At 27.3% G+C, this 16,824-nt stretch overlaps 4 protein-coding genes and 1 long non-coding RNA gene across 6 annotated transcripts in view; 4 read left to right on the plus strand and 1 right to left on the minus strand.

Moving 5' to 3' along the window:
- Window positions 1-3,265, plus strand: part of RhoGAP19D (Rho GTPase activating protein at 19D) — a 41,626-nt gene extending 38,361 nt beyond the window's left edge. Inside the window, 1 exon segment of the mRNA XM_015326370.2 lies at window positions 78-3,265. Coding sequence (XP_015181856.2) covers window positions 78-1,067 — 990 coding nt within the window. The 3' untranslated portion in view covers window positions 1,068-3,265.
- A 1,404-nt stretch (window positions 3,266-4,669) lies between these two features.
- Window positions 4,670-10,414, plus strand: LOC107069214 (mutS protein homolog 4). Its single transcript, XM_015326310.2, has 17 exons — window positions 4,670-5,072; window positions 5,168-5,309; window positions 5,383-5,441; window positions 5,736-5,884; window positions 5,972-6,165; window positions 6,313-6,434; window positions 6,519-6,736; window positions 6,807-7,001; window positions 7,101-7,287; window positions 7,381-7,520; window positions 7,591-7,694; window positions 7,800-8,019; window positions 8,088-8,189; window positions 8,283-8,396; window positions 8,464-8,672; window positions 8,733-8,925; window positions 8,998-10,414. The coding sequence occupies exons 1-17, from the start codon at window positions 4,967-4,969 to the stop codon at window positions 9,922-9,924; spliced, it is 3,381 nt and encodes a 1,126-aa protein (XP_015181796.2). The 5' UTR covers window positions 4,670-4,966; the 3' UTR covers window positions 9,925-10,414.
- LOC107069301 (guanine nucleotide-exchange factor SEC12) lies at window positions 10,110-12,970 on the plus strand. Of its 2 annotated transcripts, none has more exons than XM_015326505.2 (4): window positions 10,110-10,567; window positions 10,664-11,046; window positions 11,128-11,822; window positions 11,954-12,970. In XM_015326505.2, exons 1-4 carry the CDS (start codon window positions 10,430-10,432, stop codon window positions 12,037-12,039), a joined length of 1,302 nt encoding a protein of 433 aa, XP_015181991.1. In that variant the 5' UTR covers window positions 10,110-10,429; the 3' UTR covers window positions 12,040-12,970. The 2 variants fall into 2 exon arrangements, with proteins under 2 accessions (XP_015181991.1, XP_015181992.1); XM_015326506.2 differs by having other exon boundaries at window positions 10,430-10,567; window positions 10,643-11,046.
- A 289-nt stretch (window positions 12,971-13,259) lies between these two features.
- LOC149031389 (uncharacterized) lies at window positions 13,260-14,074 on the plus strand. Its single transcript, XR_016177750.1, has 3 exons — window positions 13,260-13,494; window positions 13,744-13,845; window positions 13,937-14,074. It is a non-coding gene; the product is annotated as an uncharacterized LOC149031389 (long non-coding RNA).
- On the minus strand, window positions 13,501-14,054 carry LOC107069213 (uncharacterized). Its single transcript, XM_015326309.2, has 2 exons — window positions 13,915-14,054; window positions 13,501-13,780 (listed from the first exon to the last, which is right to left on the minus strand). Exons 1-2 carry the CDS (start codon window positions 13,984-13,986, stop codon window positions 13,556-13,558), a joined length of 297 nt encoding a protein of 98 aa, XP_015181795.1. The 5' UTR covers window positions 13,987-14,054; the 3' UTR covers window positions 13,501-13,555.
- Window positions 14,075-16,824: the final 2,750 nt, after the last annotated feature.

Below are 16,824 nucleotides of genomic sequence, written 5' to 3' on the forward strand. Positions count from 1 at the left end.
AGATTCAATTTCAAATATTAACAGTTTAAGATTAAGATAATATCTTTTGATATTAATAATAATAAATGAATGTTTAGGAGGCATTAGAAAAAGATACAGATTCAACAGTTACCGAAGTAAACGATCCAGATGCAATGACAAAACCGGACAACGATCGAAATGCAATCAAATTGGAAACGAAAAATGTTGTTCTTAATCATGTAAAAGAAACAAACAACGCTACTATTATAACAGATTCAACCAAGAAAGATGAAGATAAAAAGAAAGAAGAATCGGATAATTCAACTACGAAGGAAAATGTTGGATGTGGATCGTCAAATATTCGCAAATCAACAAACGAATCGGAAAATAAAACGGATGATAAAAAAGCACACGAACTCGACAGTAATTATTCAAACAAATTAGAAAAATTCGAGATATTAACAAATAACGAGGAAAGATCAAGATTAAAAAGATCCGAATCGTTGAACAAGAGATCGGAAAATACATTTTCCAAATTAAAAAGATCCGAAAGTTTGAACAAACATTCAGAAAGATTGGCATCACCGACTAATAGTAAATTAAAACGTTCGGAAAGTTTGAACAAACATTCGGACAGATCGGAATCACCTAATAGTAAATTGAAACGATCTGAATCATTGACCAAGACGGAAAAAACTGAATGTAATATTAGTAAAAGACGACAATCCTTTCGAAAGGACAGTGCTACAAAATTGAAGAGAAAAAATGGGATGCCTGAAAGATCAATAAAAAGAAGACACACCGTTGGTGGTACGAAAGATTTTGACAAAGTTCATTGGCTTGATAATAAATTACAATCGGAAGCTGAGAGGGTTATTAAAAATGATTACAAGCCAAAGAAAAGTCAATTAAGAACTAGCTCACCGGATTTAAGTACCAATCGTGTTAATAATGTACCAGCTGCTGATGCTAGTTTTTTAATCGAAGTTAGCTTTCGTGGCCCGAGTAACGTTGTTTTTAATGTTACCAATGCGAGACCACAATCCTTGCCAGACGCCAATTTAGCATCGAAAGTTTTCAAAGTACCTCTTGAAAGTCACGTTTAAGAAATTCACATGATAATGATGATGATGATGATGATGATGTTCCATTAAAAGTCGCTTCAACCGATAAAACATAAAACAAATATTATTGCATTCTTTTTAATAGAATTAGAATATTTTGTTTATCTTTTTAAAAATATGAACGACCAGTTACAGTATTGTTTAACAAAGTGTATACATATAATATCACTGCTCCAAAAACCTGCCCAGAAAAAAATAAAAAAGAAAATGATTTCTAATGTTTCAATTCGATAAAGCGACAATTGGGGGACACCCTGTATTTCAAATGAAATTATAATTATATATGCCTGCCACATTTCGCTTTCGATTGATAACGATAATGCCCCGCCCCCATGTGTAACAATGAATTGCTAAACGAGCCATATCAAATTCGATATCAGACATTGTGTATCTTCGCATTAAAAACACACTCAGAATAGTTATCTATTTCTTCAAAATATCTATCTATACATATATATATATATAATATATATTTAAAAAAAAAAAAAAAAGCTATCAAATTCATCGAATCGTAGGTGTGCGATGCATATATTATATAAACGAAAAAAAAAAAACAAAAAAAAAGGAAAGAAAAATTATTCATCCGTGCCAAAGAATTTTTATGAATCATCAGTTCTTTATACAAACAAACAAAAATAATATTATTGCGTTGGATCATGGATACGAAACCAAAAAAAAAAAAAAAGAAAAGAACATTTTTAATCATTGTTTTATTTTTTTTTATTAATTCTTATACTTGAATTTTTTAAACTTCAGCTTTACATGTGGTATCAGTTTAGATATCGTTTTGCAAATGAATGAAGCAAAAAAACAACAACAAACATGCTAATAAGCTGACCAAATCATTTTATGTTATGTTATATAAATTATATTGTATTAAACATTATTATTATTATTATTATTATTATGTTATTTTATACAGTAAAACAAATAGCACTGAATGTCTATGTATATCTGATACACATACTCGCGTTATGATCAGGGTTGTATCAGGGATACATTATACATTTAAGATTGTTTTGCTGTATATTGTATTAAAAACTGTATTGAGTATTAATGCAATGTGCATCATTGGTATGAAGAAATTTATTCGATTTTTTTTTTTTTTTTTTATTAAAACGAGAATACAAAGAATAAGTAATATAATGTTTCCAAGATATATATTAAAGAAAGCAAGTAATAATTAATCTTGCTTTTTTGGTATTTATATATCATGTCAATTATCCACACACATCATACTTGTGAATTGTGATTTGAGTAAATTTTTGTATATAGAAAATATATATATATATATATAATAATATTAATAATATTAATTATATAATAATAAGCCGGCCCCGCACGAACGGTAGGATAGTTTTATACCGTGACGTAAAAATCAATCCTTCAAATTTATATTTTAATAATCAATTTGCATATATTTGTGAGTTTCTCGTGTAGCGTCGTTGGCTTTGTGTCACAAGGTCCCTTATACAGTTGTAACGTTTTTAGTATAATTAATTAGCTGAATTTTGATGCATTTGTCTATGTGTTGAAAAAAACAAAACAAACAAACAAACAAATTGTAATAATAATTAATCATCATTTTGTACATATTATTATATGTACACATATATATATATATATATATATATATATATATATATATATATGCATACACGTGCGCTAAATCTATATATATATATATAAAAATAAGGGTTCAAACGATAGAATGTGAAAGTATGAAAATTCGTAAATCTTCGAAGATTCTATTTCATATGCCCTTCTCTTTAAAATTAAAACAAAACAAAAAAATAATTAAGCTTGCTTAAAAAGCAAATAAAAAATAAAAGTAATTTAATAATTAGTTAATTTTTCTATACTTCTTCATCACACACACACACACACATATATATATATATATATATATATAAATATAAAGTATACACCATGTGATAATAAAAATGATTACGCGTCTATCTATCTATCTATATATCTATCTATCCATGTATCTATTATTATACACATATTATATACAAAATCGTTATACTATATTTTCGACGCGTATTACATAGTTTGTAATCAAGATTATTTTAAATTTAATAATAAGTGCGAGACTGCTGTTATGGTATTTTATAGTCTAGTAAAAGGCTTAAGTTTATATATATATACCGAGAAAGAGAGAAAGAAAGAAAGAAAGAGAATCATGTATGATAAAAAAAACGTTTGTTCAAAAAACATATATATATATATATATATTATAAAAAAAAAAATGAAAGAAATTTAAACTACGAAAATAATGCTATGAGAAAAATAAAGAGAAAAAAATGTGTTAATAATCTAATTTTCAAGTTAATGCATTTTAATCTTATGAAAGCATATGCTTTGGAATCAAAAAAAAAAAAAAAGAAAAAAAAAATAAGAAATGGGAAAGCTTGCAATGAATTTTGAAATATACTGTTAAATGTTTAAATCACGTTCGTCATAAAAGAGAACAAAAAAAAAAAAAAGTCATTTATATCGCAGTTGCATTCTAAAAGACCAATGTAAAAGAAAAATTACTATTGCGTTTTATGTAAACGTTAATTTTCACGTTAAGCTTTCACATAGTATAAAACACATACGTACACACACATACACATATATATATATATATATTTTCGAGGTAATAAAAGTGGTCAAGATATATTTACATCTTGCCAACATTTTTTGCACTTTAAATATTCCCTTAGAGGGATTGTATTATATATATACATATATATATATATATATGTATGGGCAGATCTGGCAATCAATATGATGATGCTTAATTGTATTTCCAAATAGATAATGACGAAGATAAGAAAAAGAAGAAGATTAATAACAAAGTCTTTGATGCATTTTCTTAATTAATTAATCACATTGATGATGATTATTAAATCTCTAATAAATAAATAAACGAAAATATGTGAGTTTTAACAGATGTGATTTAAAAGTGAGCGATGATTGGATTAGGGACCAGAATGAGTACTCTAATTTACTCGAAATTCATTTGAAAGGGTTCAAGCGTTAAATATCTTCTACTGAAAGTAGATTTTATAAACGAAAACTTCTTACAATTCTTGCCCTGCATTTTACAAAAAAAAATAAGAAAATTACATCAAAGAGCAAAATACGAGTTTCTCAAACTGTCCCTATCGAATTCCATTGAATAAACGTGGAATATCTAATGTTGAAATAGAACTTAGGAATCGTGTGTAAATACGAATGTAATTTAAACAAATTTCGAGGGCCGACGGTATAATATTTATTACAAAACAATAGTAATTGTGATTGTGTTTATTTATTAATTATCGCTTAAGTCTGTTGTTCTGTGCGGAACTCTGTAACGTTGGACGGATTTAAAAAAAAAAAAAAGAAAAAAAAAGATTAAAAAAAGGCATTGAATTTGTAAATAAAAAATTCTTCCTATGAGACTATAAGATAATCTTTTTTAAAGTTAATTTTTATATTCATTCATTCTAATTATAATTCAAATTCAAATAATGGTCCCGCCAAATATGACGATCGAACCTCTGGCCGTATATATTTATTAGAAAACGAAAAATCGTCGTACGTTCGAACGAATGCCTTGATAATACTTATCTTGTAATTATAATAACGCCAATTATCTATAAATAATTTAATATTAATTGTATCTGTGGGAGTGCAATAAAATTTAATTTTATCTGCACCTTATTTCAAATTCAAATATCCCGCTAAATGTGGCAAATTCAATATGGCCACCGATTGATTGAACGAAACATTGTCGTGTACGTTCGAACGAGTTCATTGAAAATTTTAATTTTATTATTATAATAACGTCAATTATCTATTAATAATTAAATAATATTTAAATTTGTTAAAAGAATAATATAATTAATATGAATGTTATACGCAACGATAATGCGGCTCCTGTGAGAGGAAAAGTTAAAGGAAGAGGACGAGGAAAATTAGGAGAAATGACGACCAATGTTTTACCTAAATATCGTATATAATTAATTTATTTGCTTTTTGTGCTAATCCAATAATAGAAAAAACATTTTTTTTTATAATAATTAACTTTTTATTAATAATTTCAATAGGCTTTGACTTTGGAATTAGAAAACCATTGGTCGAACTATGCCCCACAAATTCAAATACTGTAAAAACGAATGTGCATCGAAATATAAAAAGTGCATCCACTTCATCATTTCTTCCAAGTTCAACTCGTAGGGGAAGTATTGGGTAATAAATTTTGTCGATATGTTTTTATTTTTTAATACAATAAGATTTTTTAAAATAATTCATCAATATATAGATCAAATACTTCAAGAACTCCAGGAAGTTATACATCAACAGAATCTTGCATCATACTCGGTAATTTTAATATTGTTATTAATAAGATATATACACAATGTTTATTAATAATATATTTGATTTAATTTCGAATTTTTTATTTCGTACATTTCTTTTTTAAATTGGTATGATCGATAATACAGATTTCTGTAGAATATATAATTATTTCCATCTAGTGATCAAATCGTTGAACTACGAAATTCGAAGTGTATAAAATGTTGCCTGTCAACAGGCGTATTCAAAAAATTCTACTATTGAATTTTTTTAAATATATATAAATTAAATGTAATTAAATATAATGAATATTATATTTAGCTGTAACATCTGGCCGTGGAGAAGCAAGAGGAGAAGTAGGAATAGCTGCAATGGATATTCACCATTCGCATTTAATTCTTTGTCAAATGAGTGATTATCAGACATACATAAATACATTGACAAAGATTTATATATTTAATCCAATTGAGGTAAATAATTAGTTTAATAACAGAATACAAAAAAAAATGATTTATTTCAAATAATAGTATATTTAATATAATTAATAAAAATTTTAGATTTTAATGCCAGATACGATGTGCAACGAAACCAAAAATAGAAATAAATTGTATTTTTCTATCAAAGAAAAATTTCCTAATTTATGTATCACTGCGGTATCAAGAATTCATTTTAATGAATCTGTCGGTTTGGATCGTGTAAAAACACATTGTGCAAAAGAATATTCGACAGTGGAATTATTTTTGAAACAAAAGTAATGATAGGAATTATATTTGCTAAATTAAACCCTTTCCATTCGAAGACTTTTTCCGAAAATAATTTCTCGAATGCAAAGGGTTAATTATTGTACATTTATATTCAATGTTATATTTATTATAAATATTAAATATTAATATTATAGATATTACGCGTTAGCAGCAGCCGCAGCTTTATTAAAATATATCGAATTTATTCAACATATCGTTTATGCACCAAAATCAATCAGAATTGAGTTCCAAGGTTCACCCAATACCACAGTAATAGGTGATTGCAATAAAAAGATAAAATATTTGTACATCCAACATTTATACATACACATATTCATTTATTTTTCTGATTTTATTGTAGATATAGAAAGTGCACAAAGTTTAGAATTAGTTGTGTCACAATGTGGTCAACAAAATGCTAGCCTTTTAAGTTCAATGGATCATTGCGTTACCCCAATGGGTAGAAGACTTTTAAGAGCATCTATTTTACAACCTCTTTGCAATGAAGAAATAATTATAGAACGTCAAAATAGTGTTACTGAGTTAGTTTCTAATCGTACATTATGCAATCTCGTTCAGGTATATTTACTTTTATTAAATATTTTATTCAAATAATTTTGATGCAAATTATAATTATTTATTATTATAGCCTTTTGTAAGAAGATTATATGGTGCTGATCGTCTTTTGAGTCTTTCTATGATGACTTTACAAAACAATACTGTACAAAATGCAGAAAGAAATTTAAATTATGTTCTTTTATTAAAAAATTCTCTTGAAATTGTACCAGAATTACGAGAAGCACTTGAAAGTGGTCGTGCTTCATTTTTTGTTAAAGTTCGAAAAGTATTAATTGTTTTATTAATAATTTTATCAATCATTAACATGATTATTATTATTATTATTATAAATGAATTTTTCAATGTATCGATTATATTTTTTTAGAATTTGGAGAATTCACAATTTGAAATAATGAAAAATAAAATTTTACAAATAATACATTCTGATGCAAGATCCCTGATTGGGTATACGTCATCAAACATGCAACGATGTTTCGCAATTAAGCCAGGAATTAATGATTTGTTGGATATTGCACGACAAACTTATTGTGAACTTATAAATGATATGAAAAGTTAATCTTTTAAATGGAATTTTAGTTTAATTCAAGATTTGCTTTTCGAAATATATGATATTTTATTTAACAAATGTTTGTAATAATTTGTAGATCTTGTCGAAAACTTAGCGATACAATATAAATTGAATTTATCATTGGAATGCAATTCATCTTTAGGATTTTATATATTAGCCGAAGTATCTCGACAAATGGATTTCAAACCATCCAATTTACCATCGGAATTTGTTCAAGTAAATTAAATATTAATAATAATTGTTAACTAGTTTTAATTATGTTTTAATTTTTTTTTTTTGTAAATAGGTACAAAAAAATAAGAACACTTATTCTATGACGACAAACAAATTATTAGTATTGAGTCATCAATGTAAAATTGCCTGTGAAGATCTTCACATAATGAGCAACGCGTAAGTTATGTTTTTTTTTTGGGGGGGGGTATTATAAATAAAACAATTGTTTATTTAACGTAGAAAAATATATCGATTAATTTAATATACAAATAAAATTTACAGGATTTTGAATGATTTACTTGTGAACATTCGTGAACACATTGGTTGCCTTTATCAACTGAGTGCTGACGTTGCAGAATTAGATTTAGTTATTTCTTTATCTCATATAAGTTCATCTCCTGAATACGTAAAACCAATATTTGGACCAAGATTAGAACTAATAGATTCGTTACATCCCATAATGGCAGTATTCGGAACAGAACGACCTGTACCGAACGATGTGGTAGTATAAATTTGTTCTAAAATATATTTCCTGATTAATATGATATAAATTATTTCATTATATTACAGCATGCATCAATACCTTATAATCTTCATACAATAATTGGTCCAAATATGAGTGGCAAATCTATTTATTTAAAACAAATTGTTTTATTACATATCATGGCACAGGTATACTCAAACTTTTGATCAATATAATAATATAATAATAATATTATTAGATATTTTAAATATTAATTAAATAATTTAATTAATTTATTTTAGATTGGTTGCTATGTTCCAGCAAGAAAAGCAGAATTTCGAATTACTGATCGTATATTTTGTAGAATATGTTTTCGTGATGACATTGAATGCAATGCTTCAACATTTGTTGTTGAGGTAAATTATTAATGAAAATTTTCTTTTATACAAAAAATATATAAATATTTTATTTTTATATTTTCAGATGAAAGAAGCACAATATATACTACAATCAATTACTTCTAAATCATTAGTGATCTTAGACGAACTTTGCAGAGGTACAACCGTTGAAGAAGGTTCTTCTATTTCATGGGCGATATGTGAACGACTTTTGATTACCACAGCGTTTACTTTCAGTGCTACACATTTTCGTTATCTCACCAAATTAGCTGAAATATATTACAACGTTACAAAGTAAGTTATTATTTATTTATTTGTACATATAGTAACTAATTGTTATTACTTTTTTTACAGCCATTGCTTCAAGACTGAAACTAAATTTACTGAAGGTTTAAACGAAGCACGATTAGTATACACACATAAATTAATGGTTGGTGTAACTCCCATAGACAATTATGGTATTGCATTAGCCGAAGTATCAGGTCTCCCTGTTTCCATTACTACCAAAGCTCGAGATTATGCACAAAAAGAAGTTACTAAGATGAAGGTAAGAAAATAAACAAAATTGAAATAATTTTTTTGGTACAATATTAATCAAATTATTTGTATTCAATTTAAGAGAGATGATTATTTTACCGAACCAAATTCATGGGAGAAGACGTGTTACGATCGTGTCGCAGCAATGTATAAACTCATAGAAAATAATGAATTCAATCGTAAAAATATCGTCGGACTTATACACGAGCTTGATGTTTGTTATACTGCTGAATTTAAAAAAATGCAACAGGAAGAAAAAGCTTTATGCGAAGCTTTAGAAAGTTTCGAATCGACTCAATTAGTTCAACAGATTCAACCCACTACTCAACCGGCTCATCATTTAAATTGGGATGATGTAGAAATGTCTTCTAATAATCAATTGAACGATACTGCAGCTAATTATTTTGACATGAATTCAACCGTTAGGATGGAAACTAATGAAACAGAAGAAATTAACACGAGACGAAATTTAAATAAACAATTTTTAGATATTGTTGATGAAAATCAACAAAATTCATTTGGAGGGCAATCATGGTTCATAAAAGATACCGATTTAAAAACACTTAATCAAAATCCAAGCTTTGTTACACGTTCACCACACTCGTCTCCATTTAAAATTAATGAAACTAATAATCAAATAACAACTATGATGAATACCACTTCAAAATTATTTTTTACTTCGGATGAATTATTAAAAAAGCAAATGGATTTAAATACTTCTATAAAAAGTGTACCAACACTTTTCAAATTTGACCCTCAAAATAATGTCGATAAAAAAGATTCCGTGTCTACCGAAACCATGTCGGTAATGTCACCGATCATTTCTTTTAGATGTTCACAAATTTCGCAATTTCCAAATTATCCTTTAATGGAATCAGAAGTTGATGTTTCTTTAACAAATGCAACAACATTGACAGATTTTACAGGAATTAATACTACTCGTGACAGAGAAATAAATATTTTTAATAAATCCGATAATAATTCATTCGAAAAATTCGAATTTTCTTAATTATAATTTAATATAAACATTTATATATTTATAAACATAACATTGTTCCATAATTTTTCATTCTAATAATAAACAATTATAGAATTAATTATATCACTTTTTTGGCCATCAAGAGAACTGTTAAGTGTCGCGACCTAGCGGTGGATAATAGAACTACTAAGCGACAGATTGAGTACGTGTTCATATCAATATTTTGTCAATTATTTCCTGATAGAAAACTCATTACAAATACTTTTTATTTATATTTAATAGTAATTTATTTATAGTTTATCGTGAATAATTTTTTTGTTTTAATTTATATTTAAAATAGCTTTTAAAGGTTATATTTAAGACAGTGATTTGTACAAGGTTAAGATTCTCATAAAATTTGCAATGGAACAAATTTATGAAACGTGGAACTTATAGCATTGGTAATTGCTTAATAAATGTTTAATAAATAGTTACATAATCAGTGAGTGCAATTATAAAAAAAAAAAAACAGAAAAAATAAGGAAACATATGCATAATGCCTTCAAGAAGAAACAAAGGTGGCCTCTTAGCTAGGGTTAATTTTCCACTTTACACATTACAAATGTTAACTAGTAGACATATACTTGTTGGTGGTGGTGGTGGTTCTTCAAAAACTGGAATAGCCAATGGATTTGTAAGAGATATATACTTTTTTTTTTATATTCTTACATTTTGTATATTAATTGTAATGAATATTAATTGGAAATAGATATTTGTAAATTATTGACAGGAAATATTTGAACTTCTTCACGATGGAATGCAATTTATTGCTGAAGAAGTTACAAGACACGAAACTGGTCCTATTGTGGTAATGAACTGTGCTACTTACAATAATGCAAAAAGATCCTGGATATTAGCCGGTCAAGAAAATCATTGTCAATTGTACAACGTTAATACTAAAATAGTCAATCTAGAGAATGGTGAGGTTATTAAAAAAGTTGCCAATGTAACCAAGGATAGCGTTAGAAATAGAAAAGCAAATGAAAAAATGGAAGAGGAAAGAAAATCAACGAAGGGAAAGATAGAAGAAATAAAAGATGACAATTCTAATATTAAAAATAAAAGATTACAATTAATTATCAAACCAGTTGACAGTGTTCAAACAGATTTCAGGTAATGTATTTCTATCTTATTATTTATCTTATCGTATTATTTTAATATCTCATGTTTGATTCTTTTTATTGTATTAAATAGCGATGACGAATCACTGCAAAGAATAGTTCGCATAAGTTCAAATGGAAAATTAATGGCTACCGGTGGTACGGATGGTTGCATAAGAATATGGAAATTTCCCCAATTGCAAAAATTGCACGATTTAACAGCACATCAAAAAGAAATAGATGATATAGATTTTAGTCCTGATGGTAATTCATTGATAACCATAGCTAAAGATGGAAAAGCAATTTTATGGGACGTTGCTAGTGGATCATTGAATAAAGAACTTACGTGGAATTCACCTAATAATACTAAATATATGTACAAAAGATGTCGATTTAGAATATCAGAAGTGAATATACCATTAAATCAATTGTTCCTTCTTTCCAATGCAACTATGGCAAAGGATTCAAGTTTTCTTCAATTGTGGGATACAAAATCTGGCAATATTATCAAATCTATTCCTTATAAGGAAACTTTATCTGCTTTAGCAGTCTCAGATGATGGCAAATTTGTAGCTGTTGGAACAATGTTCTCTGGTAGCGTAGATATATACGTTGCTTTCAGTTTAAGAAGAGTTTTACATGTACCTGGCGCACACAATATGTTTGTAACTGGTTTAGAATTTTTACCAACTAAATTAGATGGACCACCTATCACTAGTAATACTGAAACTTCTGTAATTAGCATTTCTATAGATAACAGAATTTGTATACACAGTATACCGTTTAGACGTAAGTAGATACAAAATAATCTCTCTCTCTCTCTCTCTCTCTTATCAATTTTTAATTCTAATTTTAATAAGAACAAAATATGTAATTGATATCTTATGTTTTTTTTTTAACATAAATTTTATTCATTTCAGATACAATACCATTCTGGTTTGGAATGTTTCTGATAATCTTGTGCATCTGTGCAGCATTTACATTTTGTAGTTATCTTGGTATTTGACTGACACAATTAATTGTCCAACTATCGCATGAATTTGTCTGTATCAGAAAGAAGCATTTTTGCAAATATTTCAATTACTACAATCTAAATCCTATTACATTGAACATTAGAAATAAAAACTTTATTAAACATGTATGTAATATCTGATAAATTGCAGGATTGATAAAAATATATATGTATATACAACATATATATATATATAGTATTTAAATAGTATATATAATTTAGAAACAGAATTTTTTTCTCTAATTGTTATTGTACATTGTATTAATAATTTTATTTATATTACACACCTATTGACTTAAACAAACATATATTTATAGAAAATACATTCAAGTAATCCCGGAGTTTATCAAATACACTGCATGTTTTTTTTTTTTAATAAAAACAAGCGCACGAAAATTGTAAATATATAGCTGAAACTGATTCAGAATTTTTGTATATTTTATGAAGAATATGCAAAAAAAATTATTCAATAGCGTATAATATTAAATTTTGCAAATTATAATATCTATCTATATATATATAAATGTTTTATACTATTTATTATACATGGGTACTAGTTTTTCAATTTTAACTAAATAATTTAATTACAATATTTTTTAATCATAATAAGTTAAACACAAGACAAGATTTTTAATCAATAGAAAGACAGATGATGCATTTCAATGCCATTAATTATGACACATTCATTTCATTCAATAAAAATTAATTAAACACATACATTTATAGTTTGTAATATATATATATATTTGATGCCGAGTGGTATCGCACTTATTAAAAATGTAATTAATTCTACTTAATTCTATTGGTTGGTACACAGTGAAGAGAAATACACTTACAATTATGTATAAGTATAGAAAATCTTTTATTAAATGTGTGTTTACTATTGTAATATTTTTCAAAATAAATATGAAAGTAAATTCTATAATTATTAAAGCATATGGGAATGTAGGTATTGTATGTTTAATACTCTTACAAAAAATATATAGAATTATATAGAACATCAGAAGTATACAAATCATTTAAAATAATGGCTGCTATATAAAACACATCTTCTTATGTGTATATCATAGTAATTGATAATATATAATTTAATCATTTTAAAGTTTTAAATCTTCTTTGAATTTTCAAGAAGACATTAGCACCATCTTACGTTCAAAATAGTACTGTAAAGTTTGAGTGTTATGTTATCTTCAGAAGATAAATTACCAACAAATTTAATCAATTTTGATTTTGATTATTTTCAATAATATGTACAGATGATAATATCGGAATCTGACGTATCAACCTTTAAAATTTGACTCATAGATGGTGCTAATGTAGCAATCTTGAATTAGATAAGTTAAAATTTATTATTTCATTTTGAAATAATATAATTATAAAATAATAGGACGAGTTATTAGCATCAAAAAGACAAATATTTATTGTTGAACAATTTAAACAAAATACAAGGTACAATATAAAATATTAATATTGATCAGTAATTATTTAAAAAAAAAAATAAAGGATGATTTCAATGTACTCTAATACATTTTGATTCTTGCCATATTAATCGTTGATAATCATCCTTAGTTCGTTTTCGATATCTAATCGCATTTAGTTTTTGTAGAAGTATAAAATTATCCTTAAGTATTTGTGCTTGTCTTTCACGTTCCAATTGTGCTCGTTTAGCATTAAAAATAACGTGAGATCTACTTTTAGGTGGACTTGTATCAATGGCTGATTTAACTTCTCTTAACTGTAAATGAAATCAAATTTAAAGAAGAAACTACAAGAAATGTACAAAAGAAAGAAAATAGAAAGGTTTGTTAACTTTTAAATATTAATTATTTCAATAAATAAAATAATTCATTTATTATGACATGTACTAACCTTAAAATGATATTGTTTACAGTGATCATCTTGATTGGACATTTTATATGGTTGTTTCTTAATCAACGACATTCCACCTACTTCAAATATTCGTCAGAAATGTTTATTCGATATATTCGTGAAAGTCCACGAAACACTAAGTTTCTCTGGCAACGAGAACGTTCTCACTCATTATCGATTTTAACAAACACATTTTCAATTGATTTTTTCTATAAATTGAAAATTATCTATCTTCAAAATCGAAGTCACATTAATGTATTGTAAAAGAAACCATATGTATGAGATTTAAATAAATAAAATATAATTAAATTAAATTAAATAGTTTGTTGAAGTTATTTCTAACATGTAAAACCCATTCCTGAACAAAAAGTCCCGATATCCCTAAGAAACAATAATTACAAAGTTGTAATTTAAAAGTAAGTAATAGTCTTATTAATATTTATAAAATCTTTCGCTTATATACAAGTTTTAAAACACATCTTTCAAATAGCAGTCTGTGGCTCCGTGCAAGAGTCGCCGACTCCTAATCCGGCATCGCGGGATCGAATCCCGCCGGTCGCGAAAAATAAAATTAATTTTATTTTAATTTTATTTATCGCGAAAGACGGCACAGTGACGTAGTGATAGAATTTTTTTATCACTCTTATAAAATTTTAAAGTCCCAAAAGCAATATTACATCTTAAATACAAGTTTTAAAATAGACTTGATAAGAATAGTTCGTAGCTCGGTGCTAGGGTTCCCGGTTCGTAACCCCAGCATCGTACGTTCGAATCTTGCCAGCGACGAAAAATTTTATTTAATTTTATTTTATTTAAATTTTCCACGGAATGACGTCATGATGACGTAGTAGGGGGTTGAGACTAAGGGGTTGCAACACCATAATGAATGGTAAAGGGGGTGTGGCTACGAAAAATAATTTACCACACCACTTGGGATTTCTAACTCCTATGCATGGTAATATTAATTTTTTGTTTTAGAAATGACGATTTTTAAAACAAAAAAAAAGATAGCGCGTGCCACCTCCTCGCACATCATGTGATCCTGTTACAAATTTGGATTTTTCGAGCAGTTTGCGATTCCAGGAAATGAGGTTTTTCGAAAATTCGGAAATTCTTGGAAATGAGGTTATTAAGGTCGAGAATTCTTGGAAGTCGACCTCATTTCCAAGAATCGCCGAAAATCGTGCCACTTCCTCGCACATCATGTTCTCCTGTTACAAAAGAAATTTTTCGACAAGTTTTCGAAACTTTCTCGAAAAATCAAGATTTGTAACAGGATCACATGATATGCAAGGAAGTGGCACGCGCTATTTTTTTTTTTATTTTAAAAATCTTCATTTCTCAGTCAAAAAATTAATATTCCCCAAACATAGGATTAGAAAATCCCAAGGGGTGCGGCAAATTATTTTTCGTAGCCACACCCCCTTTACCATTCATTATGGTGTTGCAACCCCTTAGTCTCAACCCCCTACTACGTCATCGTGACGTCATTCCGTGAAAAATTTAAATAAAATAAAATTAAATAAAATTTTTCGTCGCTGGCAAGATTCGAACGTACGATGCCGGGGTTACGAACCGGGAACCCTAGCACCGAGCTACGAACTATTCTTATCATATGATTTTTAAAACTTGTATTTAAGATGTAATATTGCTTGCAGGACTTTAAAATTTTATAAGAGTGATAAAATTCTATCACTACGTCACTGTGAAGTCTTTCGCGGTAAATAAAATTAAAATAAAATTAAAATAAAATTAATTTTATTTTTTGCGACCGGCGGGATTCGATCCCGCGATGCCGGATTAGGAGTCGGCGACTCTAGCACGGAGCCACAGACTGCTACTTGAAAGATGTGTTTTAAAACTTGTATATAAGCCAATGATTTTATAAATATTAATAAGACTATTACTTACTTTTAAATTACAACTTTGTAATTATTGTTTCTTAGGGATATCGGGATTTTTTGTTCAGGAATGGGTTTTACATGTTAGAAATAACTTCAACAAACTATTTAATCTAATTTAATTATACTTTATTTATTTAAATCTCATACATATGGTTTCTTTTACAATACATTAATGTGATTTCGATTTTGAAGATAGATTATTTTCAATAAATACAAATAATCAATTGAAAATCTGTAACGCTTATCTTACCGATCGGTAAAATAAAATAATAGTTACTACCACTAGATGGCGATAAATGTTTTACCAGTCGGTAAGATAAAGTAATAGTTAGTACTGCTAGATAACGCCACATATATTACTAGTCGGTAACAATAAAGTAATAGCTCGTACTGTTAGATGGCGGCACATTTTTACTTGTCGGTAACAATGAAGTAGTAGCTAGTTCTGCTAGATGGCATCACATATTTATCTAGTCGGTAACAATGAAGTAACATCTAGTACCGCTAGATGACGACACCTATACTACGAGTCGGTATCATGAATTAATAGCTATTTTGGATAGATGGCGACACATATATTACAGTCGGTAATAAAATATAATTTTTCAAATATATTTTTGTTAATTGATTAAAAATTAGTGCAACGTAAATCATTTTTTATATAATAAAAATAAATATATCTTGACAGTAATATAATATTTGCTTCTTTCTTAATCAGGATTATTTTTATTCGTTTCAGCTGCATTCTATTCGCATAATAATTTACATTAGAATCCCTTCAAAGAAGGTATTAACTCATACAAATACATAAACTTTTGTTGTCAGTCGATGAACAATAATATCTTCCATTACAAAACTTTGTAAAATATTTTGTACAAGAATAAAGTTTCCTAATATAATGTATTAGCCATTTTTTTTAATCAATTTGTGATAACTAATGTCAGACTACTAAAATAAGGGTTGAAAAGTGTTAAGCCTTAGTAGTATAAGCCCAAAACTGTTCAAA

Source organism: Polistes dominula, unplaced genomic scaffold, assembly GCF_049000335.1.
Source record: "Polistes dominula isolate Pdom_NZ unplaced genomic scaffold, Pdom_raw_medaka contig_21, whole genome shotgun sequence".
In the NCBI taxonomy this organism is placed as follows: Eukaryota; Metazoa; Arthropoda; class Insecta; order Hymenoptera; family Vespidae; genus Polistes; species Polistes dominula.